Source organism: Orycteropus afer, unplaced genomic scaffold (assembly GCF_000298275.1).
Source record: "Orycteropus afer afer isolate SDZICR_OR568_19922 unplaced genomic scaffold, OryAfe1.0 scaffold00359, whole genome shotgun sequence".
Classification (NCBI taxonomy): Eukaryota; Metazoa; Chordata; class Mammalia; order Tubulidentata; family Orycteropodidae; genus Orycteropus; species Orycteropus afer.
The window spans coordinates 823,243-836,409 of NW_006921946.1; the positions used below are offsets into that span (position 1 = coordinate 823,243).

A 13,167-nucleotide genomic window follows, 5' to 3' on the forward strand; every position below is an offset into this window, starting at 1 on the left:
CCACTTTAGCAATCATAAATGGATCAGGCAAATAATTTCAGGGGATTAGATATGTTTGTTTCATCTGAAAAAAAAAGTTGGAAAAATTGCTTAGGGATTTCTTCAGATGACTCAAGCTCATGCTGGGAATTGTGTCAAATCTTTAGTGCCTTCCTAAAGATGTCTTGGTATTTTTGTGAAATATATTCATAATGTGGTAGTTCAGACTAACTGGGAAGAGAAAGAGGATATCATTTTAGGATACTGTTTAGGACATTGTGCTAATGAAGGAAAGTAATAAGATCATGTCTTCATAGGCCAGAGAGATCTACAAAGGACAGGGAGAGAAAGGACTCCAGGATCAAAGAGGAATTAACGTGTCAAGAATCGGGGATTTGCTTCAGAGAAAACCTGGAGTCAGAGGGCGCTAAAGGAGAACATGGAGCTGACTTAGGTCAACCAATCATTGTACTGTCAAACTACTTCTAGGTCTCAGTGAAAATATGCCTGCAAAACTTCAGGATGTGCCCCCAAAACTTTTTTTTGTCTTTACTAGTCTATAGTTCATCTTGTGAACACAGGAGGGCATCCAAACTAACAATTTGCCTTACAAATTGAAACTTAAATTTTACACAGCGCATTAAGTATGATCAATTTTAGCACATGTATGCAATGTCAGCAAATGATATATGAATGCTCAGAAGAAAAAAAATGGCATGTGAATAAATATCTGTATAACTAATTATGTGTAAGTTAGAAACTTAGAATTTTTCACTGCAAAAACTGTGGAGTTAATTATTGTTTAGGGTGAATTGAGGGTGGGCATAGTTTTTTGGGAGGAATGAGAAGGCAATTCTTTCACTAGCATAAAAGCATGAACTCAGAATAAGACAATGTATTCTACTTCAGGTCTGGACTATGTCACGTAACCCTACCTAGTGGCACTTCTACTAATAGCCACCAGATGGCAGGAGAGCACCAGAGTCACTGGGGACACAGGCTTGCTTCATTCTGGCTTCTAATGACCACCCAAGCCCACATTTAGGAGGTAGAAAGGGATTCCAGGCAATGTCCCATTTTTTAGCGAGTGAATACTTAAAATGAACTATTCTCCTCCGACAATAGAAATGATGCCTTTGAATGGTGGTGTTAGGGAAGAATATGTATCATGGACTGCTAGAAGAATGAACAAATCTGTCCTGGAAGAAGTACAGCTGGGATGCTTCTTAGAAGTGACAACAGTGAGACTTTGCCTCTTGTACTTTGGACATGGTGTAAGGAGGGACCAGTCCCTGGAGAAGGACATCATGCTCAATAAAGCAGAGGATCAGTGAAAAAGGGAAACACCCTCAATGAGATGGACTGACACAGTGGCTGGGACAGTGGCTCAGGCTTGGCAATGATGGTGCAGGCCTGGGCAGAGCTTCATTCTGTTGTACGCAGGCTCGCTGAGTTAGAGCCAATTTGACGGCACGTGCCAGTAACAACATTCTCTTCCCCAAGACAAAATTCTCTTAGAATGCATTAAAGTTTTACACATGCACTGAAAACAAAGAAATCTCTTGGGAAAAATACAAAATTAGTGTCTGAAACACATTCAGAGAAGTACTCCTTAATTAGCACAAATTATTTCAGTTGGATTTCTACGTTTAAGTTCATCCTGCCTTTCCGGTTAAAAATCAGTAGAGGCTTCAAATTTTAAGATTCGGCATTTTTATAAAGTGACACTGAGAAAGAAATGTATATTTCCTGCCATCAAAATATCATGCCCTTGCTCTCTTCCTCATCAACTCCTGGGAAAAATAACTAAATTATAAAAAATAGTAAATGTAAGAGTTTATTAGTCATTTGCTTAATAGTTTAAACTTACATTTTAATTATCAACTTATCTTAAAAAATAATTTGCTTTGTTTATCAAAAATCAACAGGTTAGTAAAATGTTATGATTCTTACCATTTAGATGCTAAAATACAGGATTTGTGGAAAAAGATATGTACTTTTATATGCCTTCATGAGAAAAGTCTACAGTTCTTCACATAACTATAATCTTGCTAAATGGTTACCCTTTTATAGACAGACTTGAGTCTCTTAAGTAACAATTTAGTCAATTCCACTATCTGGTGTTCAAGCACAAAGCAGGGTAGCCCTCATGGAAGAAGTGATTAATTTGCACTGAATTTTCCAGGTTTTCCTTATAATTCCCATTAAGATCAGTCTAATTATTATTAGGTGGATACATACTCTATAAAGCACAATATCTGGATTGAAAATCAATAATGGTTTCCAGATCAACATATACTTAGACATCAAAGACAAGCTACCATCTGATATGACAGTAACAAAATAGAATTTCCTCTAATGTGGGGGGCTTTGAGCTGTGCTCTGCTCCTTTGTCTAGAACTGCTTCATGCATTCCAATTCCTTTCTGGAAGCTACGTGTAATCTGAATCACAGGGACTGACACTATAGGGAACAATGGCAGAGAAGGAGAATCCAGTTCTGCAGGTGCCTGGCTATAAACCAGGCTACGACAAATCTGGGGCCATGTTAAATCACACAGACCACAAGTCAGTGCTACAGAAATGCAAAGGCAGACCACATATCAAGACTGAAGATGTGTTCTCCTTAACTGACTAGGGAGCTCTAAATGTTTTTGCTTAAAAACTTATTTTCAACATTCACTGTCATCTACTGAATAGCTACTTGGGTTCAGGGATTTCTACCTGCAGAAGATGAAGGTGCTTTCACTGCCTTCAGAAAGTTCACTCCTGTGACAAATTCTAACCCTTAAATTTAGCAAACTCTAAGATGTAATTAATGCTTGTACAATTTTGTGCTGAACCTAATCAATGGAAGAGTGCAGTACTTTTTGAAATTTGCCTTTTAGAACAAATTAAGTTATATTTTTCCAAATCACATGAGCTTCTCACTAAAAGTGGTGAAAGCAATGAAAAGTTTTAGCTGACACCAAGTCTTGGGTTTACTTATCACTTCTATAAAGACTGAATACATAGGAACAGGAATGACTTGATGAACAAATACCAAAAGATTAATAATCAACACCGAATGCCATGAAGAAAAAGTAGAGCAAGAAAGCAAAAAAAAAAAAAAAAAAAAAAAAAAAAAAAACAAAAACAAAAACAAACAAACAAACCAAGAAGGAGACGTACAAAAGAGGAGCACATGATCATTCTGGCTACGACAAATGTGCTCTCAGTACCTGCCTTGAAAGAAGGGCAGTGTGGCCTGAGGGAAAAGGTCCAGTCTTAGCTCCGTGAAATATGAGGGAAAATGTGGATGGAGGTAGAAGTGATTCATGATTAGAAAAACAAACTCACCGCCATCAAGTCAATTCGACTCATAGAGACCTCTCTTTGGGTTTCCAAGGCAATATCTCCACAGAAGTAGATGGCCCAATCTTCCTTCTGAGGAGTGGCTGGTGTGTTTGAACCACCAGCCTTTTGGTTATCAGCCAAATGCCTTAGGCCCTATGCCACTAGTGCTCCTGATTCATGACTAGTGACAGAGAAAATGTCACAATTACCTGAGATGACACTAGGTTTTACACAGGTATTTTCCACAACCCTGAAGTTTTGTTGTTGTTGTTGTTATGTGCTGTCAAGTCAGACCCGACTCAAAGCGACCCCTCCTTAGGTTTCTGAGTCAGTATCACCACAGAAGTAGATTGCCCAACCTTCCTTCCGAGGAGTGGCTGGTGGGACAGTGTAACACAATTCATGACAAAAGCATGTCATGAATACACACTGACAAATCTACCACATCCTTGTTTGAAGTTTATAAGCTTCATTAAAATTAAATATGTATGTATGTGTGTGTGTATGTATATATATGTGTGTATATATATGTACATGTGTGTGTGTATACACACGCACATGCATATATTCGGGCAAATACTTTGATGACTGCTATGAGAGAAGACTCCACCACTTGTCTGTCAGTTTGTCATACTGTGGTGGCTTACATGGTGCTGGGATGCTGGAAGGCATGCCACTAGTATTTCAAATACCAGCAGGGTCACCCATGGTGGAGAGATCTTAGTGGAACTTCTAGAGTAAGACAGACAGACTCGGAGGAAGGGACTGCTGACTGACTTCTAAAACAAATTGGGTGGAGAAAACCTTATGCATAACAGAGGAACAGTGTCTGATTTGGTGCTGGAATACGAGCCCCTTCTTCCTTTCAGCATACTTATTCAATCTGTGTGGTGAGTAAATAATCTGGAAGCTGGACCATACAAAGAAGACGGCAGCATCAGGACTGGAGGAAGTCTTGTTAACAACCTGTGACCTGCAGATTCCACAGCCTTGCTTGCTGAAAGAGAAGAGGCCTGGAAGCACTTACTGATGAAGATCAAAGATCACAGTCTTCAGTATGGGTTACACTTCAACATAAGCAAAACAAAAGTGCTCACAACTGGACCAATAACCAACATCATGATAAATGGAGTGAACTTGTCAAGGATTTCATTTTACTGGATCCACAATGACTATGGGAGCAGCAGTTAAGAAATCAAATCATGTATTGCATTGGCAAATCTGCTGCAAAAAGACTTCTTTGAAGTGTTAAAAAGCAAAGATGCCACTTTGAGGACTAAGGTGTGCTTGGCCTAAGCCATGGTATTTTCAACCACCTCATATGCATGTGAAAGCTGGACAATGAATAAGGAAGACCGAAGAATAACTAATGCATTTGAATTATGGTGTTGGTGAAACATATTGAATATACCATAGACTGCCAGAAGAATGAACAAACCTGCCTTGGAAGAAGTAAAGCCAGAACGTGCCTTAGAAGCAAGGGTGGTGAGACTTTGTCTCACACACTTTGGACGTGAGAGACTAGTCCCTGGAGAAGGACATCATGCTTAGTAAAGAAGGGCAATGAAAACGAGGAAGACCCTCTTTTGGATTGAAACAGCGGCTGCAACAATGGGTTCAAACAACAATGATTATAAGGATGGCCCAGGATCGCACAGTGTTTGGTTCTGTTGTGCACACGGTGACTATGAGTCAGACCCAGGTGATGGCACCTAACAACATGAAAGAAGACAGGTGATTTACAGTCCCAGAGGAAAAACAATACTGAGCTGGTGATTTACCCTCAGTAGGAGATCTTAGTAAAATAATGCAAACACTGCCAGAAATGTTCAAATATAATAACCAGAAAAGATCTATCACTGTTATGTACGTCTAAATGATTACATCATTCACTTTGTTGAAAAAAAAAAAAAAAAACTCACTCGATACCGTTGAGTCAGATCCAACTCATAGCAACCCCTCCTTTGGGTTTCTGAGGCAGTATCACTATGGAAGTACATCATCCAACCTTTCTTCTGAGGAGTGGCTGGTGGGTTTGAACCGCCAGCCTTCTGCTTAGCAGTCAAATGCCTTAGGCACTATGCCAAAAGAAGTTTTTCAAATTCTATCTTCTTCAGTCAGTCTGCTTTTAGGACACAATGTAACTTTCATCAAGGGTCCAATTTGAAATACATAATCTTCTAAGAAGTCAGTCATCTTCATTACATTTTTCTGCATATAGTTAGGACAGAGTATTTATGTACATGTGACCTTAACAAATGCTATTATTTACAACTACTGACATTCAAGACGATGAGTCCACTAATGTATAATTAATTCACCATGACATTTTTCAGGAAATTACAGAAAATATTCCATAGCTCAAACACATTATGCTGTAACGGCACTCGCTTTATGCTACTCTGCTTTAAATAACATTTTATAATTTATTGCTTTTTAAAGTTTGCATCCAATAATATTATTACAGTGCTAGCAAATGAGATTTGAAGTTCATCTATAATTTTACTCAACCATTTTTAAAAGTATTTTTAAAAGTATTTGTAACAATAATAATCTACAAGTGGGTACATGGATAGACAGGGAACCTGAACAGGTGAGGAAGGTGATGAGACTATATTCACAAATACACATAGGTTTGGCAGAGGATCTTTCTACATATGTAATTCTATGCGCATCAAATATATTCATGACTATATAGAGGATACAGGGGGCAAAGTCATAAAAACTTCTTAGCCATAACCAAATACTTTGAGGGAATGAGCTGCTGGGCCTGGGGGCTCAGGGCCATGGGCTTGGGGGAGATCAGGGTCAGCTGGCACAACATGGTCCACAAAGAATGCTCTATGTCCTACTTTGCTAAGTTGCGACTAGGTCTTAAAAGCTCGTTAGCGGACATCTAAGGCGCAGCTATTGGTCTCTGTCTGTCTGGAGCAAAGAACAGTGATTAGAATAAAAGGCAAATGGAAAAAATGAGTCCAAAGGACTAGAGGACCACGTGAAACTCAGGCTCCACTAACTTGTTTGCAGAGTAAATTTAATAAAGGTGAAATCCTCTACATGCACCAATTCTTATTCTCAAATTCATTTCCAAAGAGTAGAAGGGAAATAGTGCACTTGTTAAGAAAAAAAATACAAGTGAACCCTGACTTATGACAGGGTTCCTCAGGGTTCTGTCTGGATGACTCTCTTTTAAGTCAATTCTGCTGTAAGTTGAATACCTCTCCCCCTCGCCAATATTATTGCCTTTTATTATCAGTATCTTTATAAATCCAATCTTTAGTCTTTGGAGGTTAGCATGAGAATGATAAATCAGCAAATTATACACCACAGCACTGTATGTAGCACATATTATTAATGATGAGATGTAGAGAAACAAAACACATGGTCACACACGCAGTTCGTGGTAACTCGAGTATGTTGTAAGTTGGGGACTTCCTGTATCACAGGAACATGCCCAAGGCAAATGATCAATATACCCTTGTTGACTGCAAACACTCATGGTGGGAAAGCAAGAATTCAGATGTTCCAGAAGAAAAAAAATCTGAAGATTCTCAGACCCCCTTTTTAATTTCCCCTCCAAAAATTATGACTTTAGTAAGTGCAGATGGTTATACAATAGGAATCTGTAAAATTATTTATGTAATAATCTCTATGTGCATTATGCTCATTATTAAGTGTGACAATAATGTTCACAGAGGATTATGAGAGTTGCAATGAAGAAAGTGAACTATTTAGCTAGCTATTTTTCTTCAGTCATTGAGGAGCCTGTTTCGTAACGATTTTATTAAGACACTGACATGCTGATGCTACTGCACTGTATTCTTCTGAACCCTTTGCAAATTTTTAATTATTTAAAGGATGCTCAGCAAAGAGCAACTTGGCTCCAACTAGTCTGGAAATCCAAAGCCATTCTTTCCTTCTGTGCTTGTTTGTTTCCAATAACACATATGTTATCCTTTGCCCCATAGGCTAAGTCATAAGTCAGCCTTGACCCATTCTTTAACTCATTAATTTGTTCATCATTTATTCATCAAGAAGGCAGAGGGTTCTTACTATCTGCCAGGTACTTTATCAGGTGAGTGAGATTAATCAGACCAGATCTACCAAGGAACTAAGGTATTTGCTTACATACCTCTGAAGAAAGGCAAGAAGGAAGATATACCATAATTGCAAGTAAGGGACAATGATTGTTTAGAAGAAAGATTATTTTCAGTTATGGGGGATGGGGAAGGTGCCATACAGAGTGGTGGCTTATGAATTGATCTTTGACAATAGCTCACATTAAATCAGAATACCAGCTGACTAAATATTTAACTGCACGAATGAGACCTATCCAACTAACCTTTGTTTTCAAATATACAGTTTTCACTGTAATTTCATAATCATGTATCTGTGACAATGGAAGAATCTTTAAAATCATAAATGAGCAACAATTCCATGTAGCTAGGGGAGAAAAAAGGTTGTGTTTATAAACTCCCACTCCCTTAGAGGGGGTGTGTCTTGGCAAACAGCGTGGTCAAGTGCTAAAAGTCGGTGGTTCAAGGACCCCAGAGGCCCCTTGAAAGAAAGGTCTGGCATCTATTTCTGAAAAATCAGCCATTGAAAACCCACTGGGCAAAGTTCCACCCTGACACTCATGGAGTCTTCATGCGTCAGAGTTGACTTGATGGCAACTGTTTATTCATTTACTTGCTGACATCTTTGGGATCAATGTAGGTAAGCAAGTTTGGAGGAGCTAGGACCAAGCTCAAGTCTTCTGCCTGAGAAAGATGGAAACTGGGTCTGCGACGCTGGGATGCAGACTGATCAAAGAGGAGGATAAAAAGCACAAAAGGCCAGGCTTTAGGGCCTAGCAAAGAAGATTGAAGAAGAGATGTTCCTGTTTGCATGATTTTAGAATAAAAACCAATGACCTGAAAGATATGAAACTTTCATAAAGACTAGTCTTGGCGTTTGAGCACCTTTGTTTATCCTAGGGTGACATAAAGAAATAATACCTTCTAAGCAATATTTTCTAAACCTACATGACAGGCATTTTGATGAGATGCTGTGTTTTGTAGGCCCTCTCCATCACCCTACACATCCTTAGTCAAAATAGAAACTTTACAGACTAGTAGGTATGAATGGACTTTCTTGAGAAAGCTGGGGAAGGGGCTTGCATCAGTAGAAGGATAAATAGCTGGTGAACATCTGTTTTCTATTGTGAAACATACTTGAATGGTTTTTATTCCCTTGAATTTTTCATTTTTAAGTCCGGTTGATTGCATTTGACTGCTAATCAGAAGGTTGGTGGTTCAAATCCACCAGCCACTGCACAGAAGGAAGACTGGGCAATCTACTTCTGTAAAGATTTATCACCTCGGAAACCCAAAGGGGGTCACTATGAGTCAAAGTCGACTCAATGGCAGTGAGTTTGTTTTTTTTTTGTGAGTTTGATTTCAATGAGTTAGTCTATTTTGAGTTGTTCCTTCTAGTTAGTGCCACCATTTACACTGTTTTTGGAAGTTAAGCTACAGACAAGAAGGTGATACACATTATTACTATTCTGACAATCCTAACAGTGCTATAAACGGGACATGAAGTTCTATAATAATATACACATGTTGTCCAAGGGAGCAAGATTGATTCCCACATGCTCCACTCAAGAAAAATGCTTTCATTTTTCACTATCATATATCATGTGACTTGGGAGCTCTGGTGGCATAATGCCTAAGGCATTTGACTGCTACCCAGAAGGCTAGCAGTTCAAACCTACCAGCCACTCCTTGGAAGGAAGGTTGGGCAATCTACTTCTATAGTGATACTGCCTCGGAAACCCAAGGAGGGGTCACTATGAGTCAGATCCGACTGCATGGCAGTGCATCGTGTTTGTGTTGCTTATCATGTGACCTAAAACACCGAGTAGTTTAGAAGGTGTTCCTTTATTTCACCTTAGAATAAACAAAGTACCCAAAAGCCAATACTTATTTATTTTATTTTATTTTTTTAGGTTTCATGTCTTTAAGGTCATCAGCTTTTATTCAGAACCTGTGTACGTAGAAATTATGCTCCTCTATAAATATAAAGCATAGTTGAGACAGCTTTGGAAGGCTTTGGCATCGGGAAGACCTGCGTTCCAATTCTGACTCTTACTTTCTAGCTGTATGAACTTGGTCAACTTAGTCTCAGATTTACAGCCAACTTCATAACCATGATTTAAAAAACCCCAAAACCCAAACTCACTGCTACAGAGTCCATTTTGACTCATAGAGAGCCCTCGTTGGGTTTCCAAGGTGGTATCTCTACAGAAGTAGATTGCCCAGTCTTTCTTCTGAGAAGTGGCTGGGGGTTTGAACTGCTAGCCTTCTGGTTAGCAGTCAAATGCCTTAGGCACTACACCACCAGAGCTCTTATAACCATTGCATAAAGTCTAAATAAAATGTAGTTCAATCCCTGGTAAAGAATAGTCACACAATACATAGCAACCATTGTTTATACTGTTATTATCATTACTTTAAGCTTCTATCACTTAACTGTGAAAACAACAATGTTCTAAATAAAATCAGAACTACATCAAGGTTCACACATATGTAAAGGCACCCACTGAGTATAACTTACCATGTTTTTATTAGTATGCAAAAAATGAATTCTTTCAGTCATTCAGTGTACAGTTACTGAACAGAAGCTTTATGTGAGGTTAGCAATAGAGGTAAAAATATTAAAGATTTAGTCACATCCCTCATGGATATCAAAGTTCATTAGAGGAGACAAACAAGTAAATGGTTAATAACCATACTATGGTAACTATTATGAAGTATTTTTGTTGTTGTTGTTTGCCATTGAGTCAGAGCCGACTCATAGCGACCCTTGGGTTTCCAAGGCAGTATCACTAGGGAAGTAGATTGCCCAACCTTCCTTCCGAGGAGTGGCTGGTGAATTATGAAGTATAGACACATGGAAATGTAGAAGCACATAGACACATTGCCCAACTCGAGGCTGGATGTCATTGACCTTGATGTTTGTAGAACCTCCTGGAGTGTACAATCTATATCCAGGCCAGAGCCGGACATGGTGGGGATCAGATGGAGTCAGAGATGGCCTCCCAGTGGACTCAATGCTCTGTTGGGGTCTTGAAGAATGAGGAGGACACAATCAAGTGAAGACAACGTGGAAGAATATGCCATGAAGGGGAACCAACATACACAAGGGTAACCTGGGTGAATGTGCTCGATCATCTTTAGGGGGCCTCATGGAGTTACGGTATGAGACAACTGTGCTACCTGGGGAGGAGTACACACCCATACGAGTAAGCCCTAAACAGGCATATCATGCAATGAAAAGCCCTTTGGATTTTATTTGAAATGCAATAGAAGCCACTGAAAGTAATAAAATATCCTCAATAAAAGCACGTGGACAAAAAGAATCATATTTAATTTGTTAGTCGGTCTTTTGTGCTTTTATAAAAGGAGCTGGTTAAATTCTGCTTTTTTTCCCCTAATCAATTGTCTATTATTTACCAGACGGGATTTAGTATTTAGGATTGCTGGTAAAAATATAATTAAATTTCCTCACTTTGGGGCAATTTAATTTGAAACTTAATGTTACATTAAGCACAGCTATTCATCATTGTTGTCTCTCTAATGTTCTCTCTGTTTTGTTTATTAAAGGAGAAACAATTCTCACAAATATCACATTGAAACTATAAAAGCATGCAGTTTTAATGCCTAATCTTCAAAAGCAGATGATTATTAAATTAATATTATACATGGCAAAAAATTCATTGTAGTGCTGAGTTCAAAGAAGACCGTGTCCTTGGAAATATTTTAAGTCCCCAAAGCAAGGACCACTTCAACTATTTCTTTCATGAACCACTGTAACCTCAGTATGAACCGAAACACGCAAGTCAGCAGAAACATCTGATTGTGTTCCCTGGACATTTTTAAAGACCTCCAACTGCTGTGTTAGCTTCAAAAGGCAGAGCCCTCCAGAGACTTTCCCCAGCATTGCCTCCACTGACTGGACCTGACCAAGTTCTTCCCCCAAAGAAGGAAATGGGAAATGAGGCACTTTTTATTCATTGGTTATTCAGCACTTTTGTTTTCAGGACCTACTATGTGCTAGGCTCTTCCTTGGGAGCTGCCAATACAAAGATGTACATTCTAAAACCCAATTCATGCATCAAGACTCATCTCCAATGTGGTTCTCCCATGCACGGTTCATGGTCACTCTAACCATTCATCACTGTGGTCTCTATAACGTTCTCTCTTTTTTGTTAATCGAAGGATAAAAAATTCCCACAAATATCACAATGAAACAATAAAAGCATGATTTTTAAAGCCTCATCTTCAAAAGCAGATGATTATTAAATTAATATTATACATGGCAAAAAAGTGATCCACCCAAGCTCTGAACCACTTTGCTCCTTATCCCTCCATTTTAACTCTCAGCACAGAAGACTTCCATAAAGTGAATTTGGAAGTGAACTTAGAGGTGTGTACATAGATGGCTGGAACACCTGTTACTATGTGCTTTGGAAAAATCCTTCTTTCTTGTTGAATCTGTTTTTCTCATCTGTAAAACAGATGGCCTGTGGGTGTGCCAATGTGTTTCTGCACTGTCTATGTGTCTATACTTCATACTAGTTATGGGGAGGGATCTTTTTTATTGTTGCAAAAATATGTAAAGCACAACTTTTATCAATTCTACATTTTTCAGAAGTTCAATTTCATGATAACAGTTCCATTACTCATACTCTGCAAACATCACCTTAAAATCACTGCCAAATTTCCCATCCCCATAAACAGAAGCTCACTGCTTTGTAACAGTGGCTCTCTCTCCCCACCCTTCTCATCTGCCCCTGGGACCACGAACAAACTTCGGTCTCTATACAGTTGCCTATATTTGTTATTTCACATAAGTGAGATCCTACTATATTTGAAGGGCAGTTAATTTTTTTCTTTAATTACTATTTTACAGATGTGGTAACTGAGTTTTAGAGATGTTAAATGGCTTATCTAATTTCACGAAGCTAACAATTAAAATGTTTTTGAAAATCTAAGCTCAGTATCCTTTCCATTGTACCACAATTAGCTTCTACAACACTGAATCTGTGAGAGTTGTAGAAAATGTGTATTTGGTACATACCTGCTTCATGAATCTCTTCCTTTCCAGTATATGAGGAAAACACCTGCCTTGAGAACTTGTACTGTTGTTCTCGAAAGTTATTTTGTAAGTAGTCCATCAGCATGACATAGCCTGACTGCTGCATTGTAAGAACTTCACAAAAAACAGCCAACTGAAAGGAAGACCAAATAATTTAGCACTATCTGCCCCTAAGGAATCAATAAATGCTTTTAAATAGATATTTCTAAAGTAAAACTAGAAAATAATTCTATTTTAAATGGCTTCATATGATATCTTCTGTTTCAATTTCCTAGATTACCTGACTTTCAGAGATGCTGACTGTATCTTTAAAAACAATCCAGTCAACGGTGTCCGTGCAGGGAGGAGATGTCAGAGAGCCATTATATGTGTAGTACTTGTCAGTAGAGTTCGGCAGAAGGTTCAGCAGTATGAATGGATCTAATGCAGCCTGTTTCCCTACAAAGTAATAATATATATCTCAGTTGGAATCCCAACACTGCAACTTAACTATTCAAAGTCTCTAAGGAACAGAGACATGTGCTTTGTTATGTATTTAACCAGAGCTAAAAATTTAAATACATTTTAGATATGTTTAAAAAAATACATAAAGCTGTCACTGTTGTTGTTGTTATTGCTATGTGCTGTCAAGTTGGACCCGACTCATAGCGACCCCTCCTTGGGTTTCTGAGGCAGTATCACTATGGAAGTAGATTGCCCCATCTTCCTTCCG

At 38.6% G+C, this 13,167-nt stretch overlaps 1 protein-coding gene across 1 annotated transcript in view; it reads right to left on the minus strand.

Moving 5' to 3' along the window:
- The window catches only part of PTPRZ1 (protein tyrosine phosphatase receptor type Z1), a 172,959-nt gene that overhangs the window by 90,875 nt on the left and 68,917 nt on the right, over positions 1-13,167 (minus strand). Inside the window, exons 7-8 of the mRNA XM_042782531.1 lie at positions 12,736-12,893; positions 12,438-12,588 (exon numbers count right to left, since the gene is read on the minus strand). Of these exons, the coding sequence (XP_042638465.1) occupies positions 12,438-12,588; positions 12,736-12,893 (309 nt within the window). The remainder of the gene's footprint in view (positions 1-12,437; positions 12,589-12,735; positions 12,894-13,167) is intronic.